At 42.9% G+C, this 18,017-nt stretch overlaps 1 protein-coding gene and 1 long non-coding RNA gene across 7 annotated transcripts in view; one reads left to right on the forward strand and one right to left on the reverse strand.

Moving 5' to 3' along the window:
• Nucleotides 1-17,856, forward strand: part of st14a (ST14 transmembrane serine protease matriptase a) — a 39,788-nt gene extending 21,932 nt beyond the window's left edge. For all 6 annotated transcript variants that reach the window (XM_061827711.1, XM_061827712.1, XM_061827713.1 and 3 more), the window contains exons 9-20: nucleotides 3,448-3,590; nucleotides 3,715-3,818; nucleotides 5,546-5,658; nucleotides 5,731-5,867; nucleotides 7,089-7,193; nucleotides 7,271-7,378; nucleotides 8,531-8,647; nucleotides 11,491-11,616; nucleotides 11,772-11,955; nucleotides 12,731-13,002; nucleotides 14,687-14,823; nucleotides 17,415-17,856. In XM_061827711.1, the coding sequence (XP_061683695.1) occupies nucleotides 3,448-3,590; nucleotides 3,715-3,818; nucleotides 5,546-5,658; nucleotides 5,731-5,867; nucleotides 7,089-7,193; nucleotides 7,271-7,378; nucleotides 8,531-8,647; nucleotides 11,491-11,616; nucleotides 11,772-11,955; nucleotides 12,731-13,002; nucleotides 14,687-14,823; nucleotides 17,415-17,573 (1,705 nt within the window). In that variant the 3' untranslated portion in view covers nucleotides 17,574-17,856. The remainder of the gene's footprint in view (nucleotides 1-3,447; nucleotides 3,591-3,714; nucleotides 3,819-5,545; nucleotides 5,659-5,730; nucleotides 5,868-7,088; nucleotides 7,194-7,270; nucleotides 7,379-8,530; nucleotides 8,648-11,490; nucleotides 11,617-11,771; nucleotides 11,956-12,730; nucleotides 13,003-14,686; nucleotides 14,824-17,414) is intronic.
• LOC133504959 (uncharacterized) lies at nucleotides 4-17,514 on the reverse strand. Its single transcript, XR_009796109.1, has 3 exons — nucleotides 17,397-17,514; nucleotides 673-801; nucleotides 4-607 (listed from the first exon to the last, which is right to left on the reverse strand). It is a non-coding gene; the product is annotated as an uncharacterized LOC133504959 (long non-coding RNA).
• Nucleotides 17,857-18,017: the final 161 nt, after the last annotated feature.

Below are 18,017 nucleotides of genomic sequence, written 5' to 3' on the forward strand. Positions count from 1 at the left end.
CAGAGCTTGAATATTACTTTATGTTGTTGTGGAGGGGCTGTTCTGGCCACATGGGATGCCTACAGCTGCAAAATATTTTTCTCCAAACCTTAATTGAACCAAGTTAGATATTTTACGTTACATACATCTCACAGCACACCACAAAAGAAAACTGTCACAAACTGTGGATATACAGGTTAACTGTATATCTTCTGGCATTTAATGGAAAAGCATGCAATTGTTCTATGTGTCACTATATGTCACTGGCTAAGAGCTTTGACCAAATATACGTTATTAGTAATTACATTGTGGCAAGTCAATTAAAATTTGCCACAATGTAATATTGAGACTTGATTGCTGTGGCTGTAAGGTTGTCAGTGCCTGTTGTTGCAACAGTCCCTGAACCCGTTGATGGACACCAACGCTAAGGTATGCCATCAAGCTGAGAGAAGTCTTCACAGGTATTTTTGGCTTCTGGGACCCCTGAGGAAGCAAATGGGTACTGAGTGGCCAAGCAGAAAGCAGCTTTGCCAGTCGCTAAGGCAGAAACTCGGGTGTCTGAAGAATTCATTGAGGCTCAATGAGATGAAGACGTCCGGACAGCTTGGAGGAAATTCTGGTCTACCATCTGGTGTTTCAGGAGAAGCAGTGCACCATCAACACTTTGTACAGTGGGGATGAGGTGCTACTGACCTTGTGAATTGGTGGGGAGAATACTTTAAAGATGTCCTCAATTTGTCGTAGCACCTTCCCATAAGGCACAGGTGTCAAACTCAAGATCCGGGTGGGGCGGATCCGGCGCGCCACATGATTTTATGTGGCCTGCAAAGACAAATGGAGTGCGTCAACTTCTACATTTCTTGTGAAAATATGCACCAAAATTTCCGTCACTTTTCTGGGCCACTTATCCTCATAGGGGTCGCAGGTCTGCTCCAGCCTATCCCACCTATCTTCGGCAAGGAGACGGGGTACACACTAAAATAGTCACCACCCAGTTGCATGGCACACATAAAGAAACAACCATTCATACACACATTAACACCTATGGGCAATTTAGACCATGCATGTTTTGGGAATGTGGGAAGAAACCCAAGTGCCTGGAGAAAACCCATGCAGAGACAGGGAGATCATTCAAACTCCATGCAGCCGGGCCCGGATTCCTCGATCCTCAGATGTGTGAGCCAGCTGCTCTAACCAGTTTCCACCGTACTGCGTCTACCAAAATTTTAAATGGTCAAATACCATGAGTGATCACGTTGAGATATTACATTTTTCTATTACAAAACATCAACAATACTTGAACTCCATTTCCCACGATGTCTGATTCCAAAACTAGTTTATAAATTGATGTAAATATGATGGTGATTAAAGATTTTTAGGGTTTTACATTCATAACGGGCCTCTGAGAGAAACCATAACTACAATGTGACCTGTGACAAAAATTTGTTTGACATCCCTGCCAACAGAAACAGAGTCTGGGATCTCTGAGGCAGGCTCTCCTATTTCCAGGGTTGAGGTTATCAAGTTTGTTTAAATAGCTCCTCTCTGGCAAGGTCCCGGGTGGATGATGGTTCCTAAAGGATCTGGATTTTGCGGGGCTGTCCTGGTTGACACGCTGCTTCAACATTGCATGGACATCGGGGATAGTGCCTCTGTATAAGTAGACTGGTGTGGTGATCCCGCTTTTTAAGGGGGACCGGATCCCACGCCTCAGCCACCCTGGTAAGGTCTATTCAGGGGTGCTGGAGAGGGGTATCCGTCCTTTGAGAAGTTACAGCTCAGATTTAGGAAAAACACTTTTTTTTTTTTTTTTTTTTTCCCCCCATGGCCGTCAAACAGTAGACCAGGTTTCACCCTTGGCAGGGTCCTTGAGACTGCATGAGAGTTCGCTCAACCAGTCTGTGTCAAATGTGTCCTGATGCCATGTGCACGTGTGGACACCCTGCTTGAAGATGGTCCTCGTTAAGGAAAATCCATGGGGAGCCAAGAAGTCCAATAAGAGGACAGCGTTCGAAGTTCTGATCAGGTGGGCTGTTCCTCCCAGTCACGCCCCTCCGGGTCTCACGATCATTGCCCATGTTAGCATTGAAGTCCCCCAGCATAACGGTAGAATCCCCATTTGAGCACTCGCCAGCATCCCCATGATGGAGTCCAAAAAGGATGGGTACTCTGCACTGCTGTTTGGTGCATGAGCACAAACAGTTAGGACCCATCCCCACACCACCTGAAGGAGGAGGGAGGCTATCTTCTCATCAATACCCACACCTGCTCAGCGCTTCACACTGTAGGCATTGCTAGAGTGGAAGGGAGTCCACCCCCTCACAAGAGGACTGGAACTGAAGCCCAAGCTGTGTGTGGAGGCAAGCCCGACTATATCCAGTTGGAACATCTCGTCCTCACACACTAGTTTGGTGTGGCTAGAGCCAGGAACTGTAGCTGGGGATCAGATCGCCAAGGTCACTGGCTTTGGCCACCGCCCAGCTCACACTGCACATGACCACTACAGCCCCTCCAACGGTGGTTACCCCTGGGAAGAAGGTCCCATGTTACCCTTTTGGGCTGTGTCTGACTGGACCAGAGATGAGGGATTCTATAAATCAGCGTCTCCAAATCTGAGACAATGGTCTTCAGTCAGAAAAAGGTCCAGCGCCCACAGTGACCAGGTCGGGATTAGATCCTGAGGAGGACTTCAAGTATCTTGGGGTCTTGTACATGAGTGAGAGAAGAATGGAACCAGAGATCGACAGGCTACCCAACCTCAAAATAACCTTATTTCTCTTAATTTTCACCCATGTGCTTGGTGAGTGGACTGGCATCCCACTGGGAGCTGTGGCCGCTTGTCTCTGGTCAGAAAGTAAAGTAAAACTAGGACTAGAAAAGAACAATAAAATCAAAGGATCCAGCCAGGGTTACCAGTCATGCTACTTTGCTCACTTTAAAGCACACCTTGCTGTGTGCAAACGACCCAGTGAAGAGGACCGAGATGGAAGGAGCCTATCGATTTGGCCCAAATGAAGCGATCGAACTCTTCCAAGAGATGTGAGTCTGAACATGGCATCAAATGATATATCACTTTGAATGCTTGGCCAGCCTAAGCAAATGCTGTGATAAGGTCTAATCAGAGCAAGCTGTTTTTTCCATATTTAAATTAGGGCACATCCAGTGAGAGAAAACCTCCTTTACATGTTTAATAAGAAACTCCAACTTTAGACTAACTTTAATAGCTTGAAAAAGGACATCTCGGGCATTTCCAACCCAAATTATCGTCCAAACCCAATAAAAGGACTTTAAAGATTATCAAACTTAAATAGAAAAACGGTGATGGAAGGGGACTTTTAAGTGGATGTATCCACATACATAGATAATTTCGGGGCATAAGTTTTCAGGATGGACACTATTTGAGGACATACATGTGGTATGATCCACTTGCATTGTTTTTTTTATGGGAATGTACCATTCCGTCTTTAGGATGTGCGGATACTACTCACCCAGCGAGCCCCTGACATTTCTGTCCTCTGGCAATGTGATGCTGGTCACCATGGCGACCAACCAAGTGAAGAACTACCCCGGCTTCCGAGCACAAGTGTCGCAGGTGCGACGCGGCAGCACTAGTAGGAAGCCACACAGACACAACAACACTTGTGTAAGGATTCAAGGAACTGAAAAAAAAAGTGGTGCGGTTCTGATTTTTTTTTTTTTTTTTTTTTTTTTCCCCCTCCTCCCCCTCTCAAACAGGTACAATGTGCGGTGGCCAGCTGACAGGTGACACAGGCCGTTTCACTTCTCCTAACTTTCCAAATTACTACCCTCCTCGGACCTCCTGCAAGTGGACCATCAAGGTGAAGTGAGGACTCAGCATTCCAAAATCTTTTAGACGATTTCTATCAATATATATTTCTGTTAGCTAGCTCGCTTCCTTGCTTGAGAGAGGAGAATGAGGTCCTAGTCAGGATTTCTGGAGGGAGAAGTTGCATCTTAACAGCTGCACCCAGCCATAACCTATTGCAGACCTGTGCCGAAGAGGCAATTCATAGTCAAAGTGACACTGAACAGTTAAACTACTATTCAAATAGTTTCCCCTCTTTCCTTTGTTTTTTGCAGGTAGTGTTTATGTATGTTCAAGGCTCCATTAACCCATATAATGTGTTTTTGACACTACAAACATGCAGCTTTTCTTTCCATGCTTCCATTTTTTTTGGCTGCAGGGATTTGCATTTTTGCCAAATATTAAACCAGAAACATTTAGATTTAACATTTTAATTTAATCGTTCTATTTAATAATACATATTTAGCCATTTGTTTATATTTAGTTTTAACATTGAGATAAACAAAATATTTAACATTTATAGCTTGAACATTTAGTTTTGAGATTTATATTTAACAGTCACGTTTAAGATTCGGCAAGGTGGTGCAGCTGGAAAGCGTTGACCTCACAGTTCTGAAGACCCGGGTTCAGTCCTAGCCCCACCTGTGTGGAGTTTGCTTGTTCTCCCCGTGCCTGGGCGGGTTTTCTCCAGGCACTCGGGTTTCCTCCCACATCCCTAAAACATGCAACATTAATTGGACACTCTAAATTATCCCTAGGTGTGATTGTAAGTGCGACTGTTGTCTGTCTCCATTTGCCCTGCGCTTGGCTGGCAACCAGTTCAAGGTGTACCCTGCCTCCTGCCCATTTACAGCTGGGATAGGCTCTGGGACGCCCGCGACCCTTGTGAAGATAAGCGGCTAAGAAAATGAGTGGATGGATTTAGGATTCCTTTTGAGATATGCGTTTAATATTTGGATTTAAAGTTTGTAAAACAGTGGTGAGGCCGGCCATGATGTACGGATTACAGACGGTGGCTCTGAAGAAACAACAGGAAGCAGAACTTGAGGTAGCAGAAATGAAGATGCTGAGGTTCTCGGTTGGTGTGAACAGGTTGGATAGGAGCTCATTAGAGGGACAGCCAAAGTTGGATGTTTTGGAGACAGGGTGAGAGAGCACAGACTTCGATGGTTTGGACATGTTTAGAGGCAAGAGAGTGAGTATGTTGGTAGAAGAGTGCTGAGGATTGAGCTGCCAGGCAAAAGAGCGAGAGGAAGACCAAAGAAAAGATTGATGGATGTTGTGAGGGAGGACATGAGGAAGGTGGGTGTTAAGAGAGGACGTTGCGCGAGATAGGCTTAAATGTAAAAAGATGACACGCTGTGGCGACCCCTAACGGGACAAGCTGAAAGAAGAAGATTTAATCTTTTGATTTAACTGTATCGTTGACATAAAAATGTGGGAATAAGTGATTATAGTTCACCATTTTTTTAAAACATTGTTTGAAGCTCAATATTGCCGCTGTTTTCAGTGTGAGCTGCTTTACAAATAGCACGCCATAATTCTGGGGTAAATGAAATCAAACCACAAAGAAATACTTCATAATAAACAATGTCTGGAAAAACGGTTACTCTGGTCCCACAAGTGGCAGTAATGAGCAGATGTATCAATTGGTTAACAACCATCCACCATAGGCTGATGATGAAATGTGGTTTTAAAAGTATGTGAACTTTAAGCCAACAACCTCTGGCCATTGCCCAGGTCCCTGACAGAAAATCGGTGAAAGTGACATTCAAAAAGTTCCTCATATCTGAACCAGGCCAGGGCGGAAGCAAGGGCTGCCGCAAGGACTACGTGGAGATCAACAGAAAGAAGTGAGTCATTGTGCACACGAAAATAACATTGTTCCATCTCATCCGATGTGCATCTTTTTTTTTTTTTTGTAGATTTTGCGGCGATCATCCCGACAACTCTGTCGTGGAAACTAGCAGCACCAATGAAATGACCATTCAGTTTTTCTCTGACGGATCCCATGTGGACCTAGGCTTTGAGGCGACATATGAGGCAGTCGACATTGCCGACCGTAAGTAGCAATATTTAGAGTTCTGGTCCTCTGTTCTGACAGTAGTGGAGAACTTGAGTCAAGTCATGTGATTTGAATCAGACTTAAGGCAAGCCAAACGTGACTGAACTTCACAAACACATTGCAGTCAGTGACGTACACCGCCATACCTGGCGATTGACCCTTGCACACATACTACCTCAATGCATTGTGGAAAACTGTGACCTCTGATTTTTCAATGGGGACATGTTTTGAGGTCCACATGTTTTGGTGAACCACAGAAAACGTGGTGCATTTGTCAAGGAAGCACTGTTTAATATTAATACTGTACAATAAAAATAAGTCAGGAATAAAGGCGAAAGTGTGTATGTTTCGAAGACTGTTGCCAATGATCACAACATACATTGACTGCAATCATGCATTTTTGTAACTCCATGCTTCTCTTTTTAGCTACGGGAACATGAAATTTTTCAAAAATAAAGTATTTTTGTAAAAGACTATTCTTTATTGATGTGGACAGTTGTTTTGCATCATACCCTGAAATGTAACTTTTGTTGGAAAAAAAATGATATCAAATGGACATTGCATCTGTAACATCGCCAGAGCACTCACCTGCAATTAAAATTTCACATGGCAGCAAAACTGGAGGCTGACTGTCGTCCACTCATGAAATCTAATTGCAGAACCCTGCACACTGCATGACAGTCAAATCAATTTCTGTCGCAACACTTTGTGTACAGCAGCCAGTCTTCTGATTTTAGGACTTGAGACTTGCTTGGTTAAAACTAACAACAGGCTAAACTTGACTTTATATTCACGAGACTCAGCTTGACTTAGACCTGAACTACATAACTTGACTAGTCTTTTCTGTTTGCGTTTGAGAATATGCTTTATTTTTAGATAGCCAAGATAGTTTTTGAACTATTAAAATAATCATTTACCCTCATTGTGAATGTGTTTTTACAGTGAATTCAACAAATGGACAAATGCTGTGTGCAAAGTGGACAATGTGTGAATATATTTTGTGACGAAGGTTATAGGACAAATAATGACTTGCTTGAAATTTTGCAAGTTCTCATCTTGGCTGGCTTTATTTTTGCCATAATAACTTGAGGCTTGCTTCAGACTTGAAGGTTAAGCCTTGAGACAGAGTTTAGACTTGCTCATCAGTAACTTACTCCCACCGCTGCCTCGTTCTGACAAATTCTAATTATTTCCCGATGGTCTTACTGGTATGTGCAGCTTGCCCCAAGAAGTTCCGGTGTAAGAACCAGCGCTGCATCAAGCCTGATCTCAAGTGTGACGGCTGGAACGACTGTGGCGACATGAGCGACGAGCTGAACTGCAGTAAGTCATTTTCACCATGGTGACAGTTCACATTAGCTATCTAGCATGCTTAACTAACTGTTTGTTTGCTACTCCAGAGTGCAACTCCACCTACATACATTGTGCAAACGGGTTGTGCAAGCCCATGTTCTGGAAATGTGATGGTGTAGACGACTGCGGTGATGCCACAGATGAGCAGAACTGCGGTACGAAACGTTCATTCCTGATGGATCAGTGTTAATGCACACACCCTAATCCAGTGGTTTCTTAAAGATGCCTCGTGCGGGTCTACACTCCCCAGTTTGGGAGTCTGCAACTGAGAATAGATTCTCATTTGGAAAGCCAACCTGATTACATACAGCAGTTAAAACTCCTAACCTCAGGGATGGACCAATTAAAAGCTCTGCTGTGTTTGTAACTTCTTACATAAATCTATCGCTGGCGGGTTTTTTTCTTTTTTTTTAAGAATAAAAGATATTTAATTTAGCCAATGGTGCAAGTTTGAGGCTAAGAATAACATTTTTTTTTCAAGAATAAAAGATATATATTTGTAGAAGTGTCCTATTTAATGGCAACTTTTCCATAAAAGGTGTAATATTATGAGACCGTATTTTTAAATTAACTTTCAATGGTGCAGCAAATGGAGGAAGCAACAAGATGGTCTGCGCCAAGTAAAGACGACTAAACAGAGTTTCTGAGGGAACAAAGCAAGATGGCTACCCCAGCCTCTGCTGTACCGTCTATTCTATGCGCCTTATAATGTGGTGCGCCTTATATATGAAAAAAGCTTTAAAGTAGGCCATTCGTTGAGCATGCACCTTATAATGCGGTGCGCCTTATAGTGCAGAAAATATGGTACTTTCTCATGGGAAAAAACTAGCTATTCTCACAAGTTGTACCCCAAAATATGACTTTATTCTTATGACTTTTTTAAAAAATATGAATTAATCAATACATGCCTTTTTTCCCCTGAAAATAGTAATAGGGGTATTTGTCATTTAATACTTTTGGAAAATAAGAAATAAAACAAATTTAACACACAAGGAGAGTCCAATTGCCTCGATACAACTTTTCTGAATGTAAATCTACATACACATGAAAAAAATCCACTACTTTTTGCAGGCACATTGTTTATTTTACATTTTATTTTGTGACAGTAAAATAAAAATTACTGACAATTTTTCTATTGGCTTAACAATCCAAAATTTGGTGCTACATAAATACAAAGGAGTAGTGATGTTTAATTGCCATTATGAATATTAGGGGTCCTAGAAAAAAAAATGCCTCTCCTTTAGGTGATCTCTGGATCCAAATTGTTTGAGATCCCTTGGTCTAAACTGCCCTTCTTGACCCACCAGGCACTTGTTCCACTGGACAGTTCACCTGCAAGAATGGCAAATGCGTCTCGGAGAAGGGTTGTTGCGACGGGAGAGACGACTGTGGCGATGGTTCGGATGAGCTTGACTGTGGACGAGGTAAACTCCTCAACTCTTCTCTGGAATTCAGTTAAACGCTTAACTCTCATCTTATTCCTTAATGGCTCAATGCTTAGCTCTGTATCGTTTTGCCCCATCAAAGTAGCAAGTTTACTATTTGTAGAGGTTCAAGGACAATCATCCATCCATCTTGTACCGCTTTTCCGAGTTGCGAGCAGTAACTTTAGCAAGGATCCTCAGACTTCTTTTTCCCCAGCCACTTCATCTAGCTTTTCCGAGAGGATCCCAAGATGTTCCCGGGCCATCCGAGAGACATAATCTCTCCAGGGAGTCCTGGGTTGTCCCCGGAGTCTCCTTCTGGGAGGACGTCCCCAGAACATCTCAACACTGAGGCGTCCGGGAGGCATCCGGATCAGATGCCCCAGCCACTTCATCAGACTTCTCTCAATGCAGAGAAGGGGCGGCTAGACACTGAGCCCCTCCTCGATGACCGAGCTTCTCACCCTAGCTGTAAAGGAGAGCCTGGAAACCCTGGGAAGGAAACCGATTTCAGCCGCTTGTATCCAGGATCTTGTTCTTTGGGTCATGACCCGCAGCTCATACTCATTGGTGAGTTTAGGAACATATTGCAGATTGAAAAGAACTTTACCTTTCAACTTAGTTCCCACGTTACCACAACTGACCGATACAAAGTCCGCATCGTTCCAAATGCTGCACCAATCTGCCTGTTGATCTTCCGCTCCATTCTTCCCTTACTCCTGAGCAAGACCCCAAGATACTTTAACTCCTCCACTTGGGGCAGGATCTCATCCCCGACCTGGCACGCCACCCTTTTCCAACTGAGGACCATGGTCTCAGTCAGGTTTGGAGGTGCTGGTTCTCATCCCAGCTGTTTCACACTCTGCTCCAAACTGCTCAAGTGGGCACTGACAATCACGGCTTGATCAAATAATGGAACCACATCATTTGCAAAGAGCAGAGACTCAATGCTGAGGCCACCAAACCAGACCCCTCTATGCCTTGGCTGTGCCTAGAGACTCTGTCCATGAAAGTTATGAACAAAATCGGTGACAAAGGGTGCCAGCCTTGGAGTCCCCCACAACCCAAACAGGACTCTCCGATGGACACGGTGGAATGCCTTCTCCCAAGTTTGCAAAACACATGTAGGCTGGTTGGCCGAACTCCCATGCACCCTTCAGGATCCTGATGAGGGTGTAGAGCTGGTCGACTGTTCCACACCCCAGGACGAAAACCACATTGCTCCTCCTGAATCTGAGATTCGACTTCCCGATGGACCCTCCTCTTCAGCCCCCCTGAATAGAACTTACCAGGGAGGCTAATGAGTGTGATCTCCTGTAGTTGGAACACACCCTCCGGTCCCCCTTCTTAAAAAAGGGGACCAACACCCCAGTCTTCCAATCCAGAGGCACTATCCCAGATGTCCACGTGATTTTGCAGCAGTGTGTAAACCAGGACATCCCCACAACATCCAGAGCCTTTAGGAACTTCAGGTGAATCTCATCCACCCCCTGTCAGAGATCAACGAGCCCACCTCAGAGAAATCAGAGTCAGCTTGGGGAAGCATGTTGATGGAATTGATGTCTTCGATGTATTCTCCCCACCGACTCGCAACTCCCGAGTTGAGGTCAGCAGTGCCCCATTGCCGCTATACGCAGTGTTGTAGGTGCACTGCTTTCCCCTCCTGAGACACCAAACAGTGGACCAAAATTTCCTCGAAGCTATCTTGAAGTTGTTCCCCATGACCTCAACGAACTCCTCCCATGCCCGGGATTTTGCTTCAGTGACCACCGAAGCTGCATTCCACTTGGCCAGCCGGTACCTATCAGCTGCCTTGAGAGTCCCACAGGCTAAAAAGGCCCGATAGGACTCCTCCTTCAAGTTGACAGCATCCGTCACTGTTTGTGTCCACCAACTTGTTCGAGGGTTGCCGCCACGACAGGCACCGAACACCCTGCAGATCCAGCTAGCCGCCTCACCAATAGAGGCATCGAACATTGTCCATTCAGACTCAATGTCCCCAGCCTCCCCCAGAACATGAGCAAAGTTCTTTCGGAGGTGGGATTTGAAAGTCCTCCTGACGGGAATTTGCCAGTCATTCCCAGCAGACCCTCACAATACGTTTGGGCCTGCCACGTCGGACCGGCATCTTCCCCAACCATCAGAGCCAACTCACCACCAGGTGGAGATCAGTTGACAGCTCCACCCCTCTTTTCACCAGCGTGTCCAAGACATGCGGCCCCACATCCGATGACACGACCACAAAGTCCATCATCAAACTGCAACCTAGGGTGTCCTGGTTTCAGGTGAACATGTGGACACCCTTATGCCTGAATATGGTGTTTCTTTTGGACAATCTGTGATGAGCACAGAAGTCCAGTAACAGAACATCACTCTGGTTTTGATCGGGGGGCATTCTTCCCAATCACGTCCTTTCACGTCTCATTCATATCAAGGAGAAATTGCTCGGTTGGCGAAAAACTACCTCCCCTCTGTTCATAGTCATGTTGTTAGTGTAAGCAGTTCACATCAGTAGGGACACACTTTGAACCATGAAAGCTGTTAAGTTGTTGTTGATGTGGTAGTAGTCAAGAACAAATTCAATAATCCCTTGTTTATTACAGGGGTTAGGTTTGTGCTATTTTTCACAGTGAAAATTCATTTTTAATTTGTGCTCTTATACTTTAGTACATTTAAGAGTGAGTATCTTTTTAGTTTTAATTACAGGAGGTGAAACAGTACTTCTGCTTTACCACTCCTTTTAACTAATGTACTGTAAGTACTTGGTAGTAGTTTGTAATTCCTTCATCAATGTTTAATATAATGTTTGCTTCCCTGGTGTGTCTGTGTGCGCACGTGTGCAGGTGCTGGTTCTGTGTCATGCACTGACCACACATTCAAATGCAAAAACAACAAATGCATCAGCAAAGTCAACCCTGAATGTGACGGTACCAAAGATTGTGAGGATGGCTCGGATGAGGACAACTGTGGTGCGTCTACTCTCACACCACCTTCGATTCCCATTCTGTGTGTGTTCGTTTGTGTGTTTTTTGTTTGTGTTTTTGTCTGTGGTTTTTTTTTTTTTTTTTTGTCTTGTTTTATTTTTGTCATTTGTTTGTGTCACAACACTGTGTTGGCCCAGCAGATTGTGGCCGGAGCAAGTTCAAGACCTCACGTATCGTTGGGGGTCAGGACGCAGAGGCAGGCGAGTTCCCATGGCAAGTCAGCCTGCACGCCAAGCCTTACGGACACGTTTGCGGTGCCAGCCTCATCGCTCCACTCTGGCTTGTCACCGCCGCTCATTGTGTCCAGGACAACGGAAAGGACAGGTAAAATTCACTCTACCTCAGGGCCATTTGATTTTTGAAATTGTAAAATAATGAATGCTCACTTAATTGTATTATCATAAATGTAATAATTAATTCATTTTTTTCTAATATTTGTAAACAATAAAAGTCTCAAGTACATAACATTTTTGGTTGTATTAGCTATAATTATGATTTTAACAAAATAAAAACTGAACACATGTTTTACTTTTATCAATGTTAATATACTTTGAGTTTATTTTTAAGTTTTATTTAATTTCATTACAATTAGGCAGTGCAATTGGTGACTGGCTACAGCTGCCTCATATCTGCCTTTTTTTTTATTTAATTCTACTGAAATAAATATAATGGTCTATGAAAAATTGTTTGTGCTTTTTAAATTGTGTGGGTTAGAATAACTTCATTTTATAGTGAACATTTTTATAGAATGTTTAGTTAAATATTTTATCCTTTTTATTTATCATTTTAAAAATGTAATTGAAAATACTGTAGTACCTCACATGTAATTTTTATGACACAAATATTTAACCAATCATTTAATGATATAAATACAAAATTAATGAATATATTTTAATTAACAAATGGAATCCATTTTTGAAAAAAGGATAAATTAAACTTTTTTATTTTCTTCTTTTTAGGAAAAACACATAAATGAAATTATGACTCCTAATCATGTAAATGCCAAGTGGGCCGGATCACAATAAGTAGTATACAGTACTTTGCCCTGTGCAGCTCTACTATCTACACTGAGAGTAACAGAAAATATTCACTACAACAGGTTTTCCCAGCCCAGTACTTGGGAGGCATATATGGGCCTGCATACACAGCGCAACATAGGCAGCATGGTTGTAAAAAGGAACTTGAAGAGGATCATTCCGCACCCAAATTACAATGACTACACCTTTGACAACGACATCGCCCTGATGGAGCTGGACAGACCCGTCATGTACAGCGACTACATCCAGCCTATCTGCCTCCCTGCTGCGACGCACAAATTCACCGTCGGGACCACTGTCTGGATCACTGGCTGGGGTGCCACTCGGGAGGGAGGTGAGATCCCTCAATCGTACCAACAGAATCCCTTTAATCTAGCCACACTTAAAACCTAGAAAAACATACTATTGTATGTTCTTTCGCGTTTTATGGTATATAAGTATAGTACAAATTAACCTGAAGATTTACAATTCTCACACCCAAATAATAGTGTATTGCTTACATTTTACAAGGGTACAGTCAACCCACCAAAGTTATGAGCAATGACTTGAATTATGAGTACAGTTCAGACTATCTACTGCTCCAGTGAAGTGGAAAAAAATAGAGCACTTAGGGTAAACCCTCCTAGTGCAGTGGTGTGCAGCTCACAATCCATTTTATGGTGTCCCACAATAACATTTGACATGGTCTGCAACTCTATTAAAAAAAAAAAAAAAAGAAAAAAAGGGGGGGTGCAGCATAAAAACTTGAGTCTCAAAAGTGCGAGGGTTGCAACTCCAATGCTATTTGTATGCTATTTGTTCGTGTTTTGCAGTGTTTGTTAGCATTAAGCTAAACTGACTTATCTAAAGCAAAAATATATGTTTTTTGTGACACACAATTGTCTATTTAGTATGACAGGAAATTTCAACAGAGTAGTAATAAACAGCTTGAAGCCCTTGTTTTGTTTTTTGTTTATTAAGTTAGGTCACTTGTATCTCAAGGTACCACTGTACATTGGACCCTCGAAATAACTAACTCATGAGGTGGCGGGGGGGTCGTCCAATACACCCAATTGCCCGCATATGCAAACAGTATAAGAGGTTAAATAGTAACTGTAATTAAAAAAAGGCAATATAGCTGCACTGTAAAGCAAGAACCGCGATGTAATGGAGGTTTTCTGTATTTTAGCCGGGACATATTGTTTCCATTGCGTGTATCCCAGAACTCATATATCGAGGGTAAAATGATCTACTGTATGTGAATGTAGTAGCTTGATTCTGAACACACCAACATCCCCTTTTTAAAAAAAAAAAAAAAAATGGCATCTGCATTTCTGCGACCATGTTGTTTTTACTTCCCCTCTAAAGTATTTTTCAATTTCATTTTAGTAACAGGAAAAAGTTAGGTCAACAGGTTAGCTAATTGTGGGAAAAATGTTTTTTTAAATAATTGATCTTGGTCTCATTTTTGTATATCACATAAACTAATTTCCATGGCTCTATCATTTGAACAGTGGCGTCCAGACATATACACTGTAGCTTCCCCTTACCTCCCATGTTTCCACCGTGACTGCTGTGGCGAAAGCAAGGGACAGAGTGTAAAGAGGAGGCCAGCTTGCTAGAATGCACCTTTAAGTGAACATGCGCATTGATATGTCAGAAAAGGGATTGGTCAAACCTATTGTCAGTAAGTCGACAATCACACCTAGGGGCAATTTTAAGTCTCCGATGAATGCATGTTTTTTGGGATGTGGAGTGCATTGAAAAATATAACTTAGCATTTCATGTGCACGTTGGATCTATAATAAGTAAGTTTCTTTCGGCTAGTCCCTTTCGGGGTCGTGGCCACAATAAAAATGAAATAAATATGTCTCCATGTCATATCATGCTCTATATTGAATTTTACTTAAGGGGAAGGGTGTCCCGGAACTGACTGACATTTGAGGCTTGCGATGTTTTTGTTTATACACTTTGTGATCATGTTATACATCATCTGTTCAAAGAATCCATGCTAAATCTCAAACGTGTCTTTCTTTCAGGATTTGCAGCGACCGTGTTGCAAAAAGCTCAGGTGCGCATTATCAACTACAGTGTGTGTGACAAGTTGATGGGCGGTCAGCTGACAACCAGGATGATGTGTGCCGGTGTTCTGAGTGGAGGAGTCGACGCTTGTCAGGTAATCCCGTTTATTATACCCTAATTAGGTGGGGTATGCATATAGACGTTTTTAACAATTTAACCATTTTTTTAAACGAGCGAGACCCCACACATGACAAGGAAGGAATGAGAAATATGCATGTGGCTTACTTAAAATGAACAAAACAGCACACCACACACACACACACACACAAACACAGACGATCTTAACCAGATGCTTGGAGCAGCATGGTACCAGTGGGTAACCAGGGTGACAAAAGTATAGTAGTAGTGGGGGAAAGTGGAAAAAACTGGGTTTGAGAAAAAATAAATACATAAAAATCTACGGAAAATAGTAATATAAAATAGTGTATAATCTGAGCAAAAGTATGTGCAAATAACATGGGAAAAAAAGTCGTTATCTTTCAAAAAAAAAAAAGTTAAAACTACAGTGATTCCTTGAGAAAGAAGATAAATTTGTTAGCCATGCTTGTATCTCAAAATACCCATCTCTAATCATCTTTTTCCCATTGAAATGAACGAAAATGCAATTATTCTGTTTCTAAACCTCCTAGCCAACCACTCGCCCAAAAACACCATAAATAAGTTTTTGGAAGGCAGTAGAATGGTTTTCAGATGAACATAAATCCCAATGAACCTGGGACTTTTATTTAAAATGTAAATACAAGCAGAATACATTGATCATTCTTCCACCACTTATCCGGGTCAGGATGCACTAGCTTTGGCAGGGATGCCCATACTTTCCTTTCCCCAGCCACTTCATCCAGCTCTACCAGGGGGTTCCCAAATTGTTCCCAGGCCAGCAGAGAGACTTAGTCTCTCCATCGTGTCCTTGGTCTCTTTATGGGAGGATGTGACTCAGTGACCAAGCATCAGAATCAGATGCCCCAGTCACCTCATCTGGGTCCTCTCAATGCGGGGGAGCAGCGGCTCGTCTCTGAGCCTCTGAGCCCTGACTTAGTTTCTCACCCTATCTGTAAGGGAGAGCACGGACACCCTGCGGAGGAAACTCATTTCAGCCTCTTGTATCTGGGATTTTGTTCTTTGGGTCATGACCCACAACTGGTGATCATAGGTAAGGGTAGGAATGTAGATCAACTTGTAAATTCAGTTTGCCTCTCGACTGAGCTCCTTCTTTACAACAACACAACAATACAAAGGTCGTATCACCGCAGCCGCTGCACCGATCCACCTATCAATTTCCCTGCCCATTCTCCCCTAACTCGTGAACAAGACCCCAAGATGCTTGAACTCCTCCATTTGTGGCAGGATCTTATTCGCGACCTGCAGAGGGTGCACCACCCTTTTCTGAATAAGGACCATGATCTCAGATTTGGAAGTGCTGATTTTCAACACAGCCGGTTCACACTCTAGTGAGTCTTGGAGACCATGGCTTGACATAGCCAACAAAACCACATTATTTGCAAACAGCAGAGATGCAATACTGAGGCCACCAAACTGGACCCCCGCTACGCCTCGGCTGTGCCTAGAGATTGTGTCCATAAAAGTTAGGAACAGAATCGATAACAAAGGGCAGCCTTGGCGGAATCCAACTCTCACCGGAAACGCGTCCAACCTTCTTGCGGCAATGCAGACCAAATTCTGACACCAGTCGTATCAAGAGTGTTCGGTACCCCATATGACTGAAGGACACCCCACGCCCACAAGCCTCCCCGAGGGACACGGAAGAAGGCCTTTTCACAGTCCACAAAACACATGTGAACCCTTTGGGAAAACTCCTTCAAGGGCCATGCTGAGGAGGGTTTAGAGAAGGTGTCCTGTTCCACGAACAGGAAGAAAACCACACTGCTTTTCCTAAATCTGAGATCTGACTTCCAGAATGACCTTCCTCTCCAGCATCGCTAAATGTACCTTAGCAGGGAGGCTGAGGAGTATGAACCCCATGGAGTTGGAACACACCCTCACAATTAGTTGCAAATCATGTTCAACCAATATTTAATTGAATACACTACAAAGACAAGGTATTTAATGTTCAACCTGAAACTCTGCTTTTAGCAAATAATCATGAAGAATTTTATGGCTGGAACACAGTCCCAAAAAAGCTAGGACATGAATACCATTGTTACATCACCTTGTATTTTAACACCAATCACTAAACGTTTGGGAACTAAGGGAACAATTCCGGGAGCTCCTTTTATACCCCATCCTGGCACCCACCAGTTCCCACTTAGCCTGTTCACCTGTGAGATGTTCCAAACCAGTGTTTGATGACCATTCCTCAACTTTTTCAGTGTTTTTTTGCCCTGTGTCCCAGCTTTTTTTGAATGTTTTGCAGCCATAGAATTCCAAGTTAATGATTTGCTAAAAACAATAGTTTATCAGTTTGGACATTAAATATCTTGTCTTTGTAGTTTATTCCATTAACTATATGTTGAACAAGATTTATAAATCATTGTATTCTGTTTTTGTTTGATGTAGCGTCCCAACTTAATTGGAATTGGGTTTGCATCAATAGAAAAATTGTGATTGTGTACTTTATAACGTATGATTTTTTTTTTTTTTTTTAATATATATATATATATAAATCTTTGTACATTGTTAGAGGTCCTATGTCAATGAAATGTACTTAACTGCATTTGTCTGCATCAGGGGGACTCTGGTGGGCCACTCTCCATTCCATCCGGCAACCGCATGTTCCTGGGCGGCGTGGTCAGCTGGGGCGACGGCTGTGCCCGCCGGAACAAGCCGGGCATCTACACAACGGTCACCAAATTCCGTGGCTGGATCAAAGAGAAGACTGGTGTGTAGAACAAAATGGCTGTACGGGGGGCCATGGACAAAAAGATGGACAGAGACACACAGTTACTGCCATGTGGATTGTTAACTTCCCAGAAGAACCACCACCACGTGTCGCCTTGAAGAGCAAGTGCAGTGCTGTTCCGTGTCCACTGTGATTTTATTCTCGTCAGCTTGATAAATTGTAAATATTTTATTTCTTGTTTTCTTTTGTTTTAGCATGTTTGGATTGAGAGTGCACACACACACACGAACAGGTTTTCACGAGATTAAACCACAAAATCTTTTATTTTAACCATTTGTCTATTTTGGGGTTATATTTCCTCACAAACAGCAACAACTGTAAGATCATCCCATCCTACCTCCCATATCACACAGGGTAAAAAAAACTTACTTTGACTTCCATGACTTGTTTTTTTTTTTCATGTTTATTCGTATAGCTATAGTCAGATTTTA

The sequence above is a fragment of the Syngnathoides biaculeatus genome, chromosome 8 (assembly GCF_019802595.1).
Source record: "Syngnathoides biaculeatus isolate LvHL_M chromosome 8, ASM1980259v1, whole genome shotgun sequence".
Lineage (NCBI taxonomy): Eukaryota > Metazoa > Chordata > Actinopteri > Syngnathiformes > Syngnathidae > Syngnathoides > Syngnathoides biaculeatus.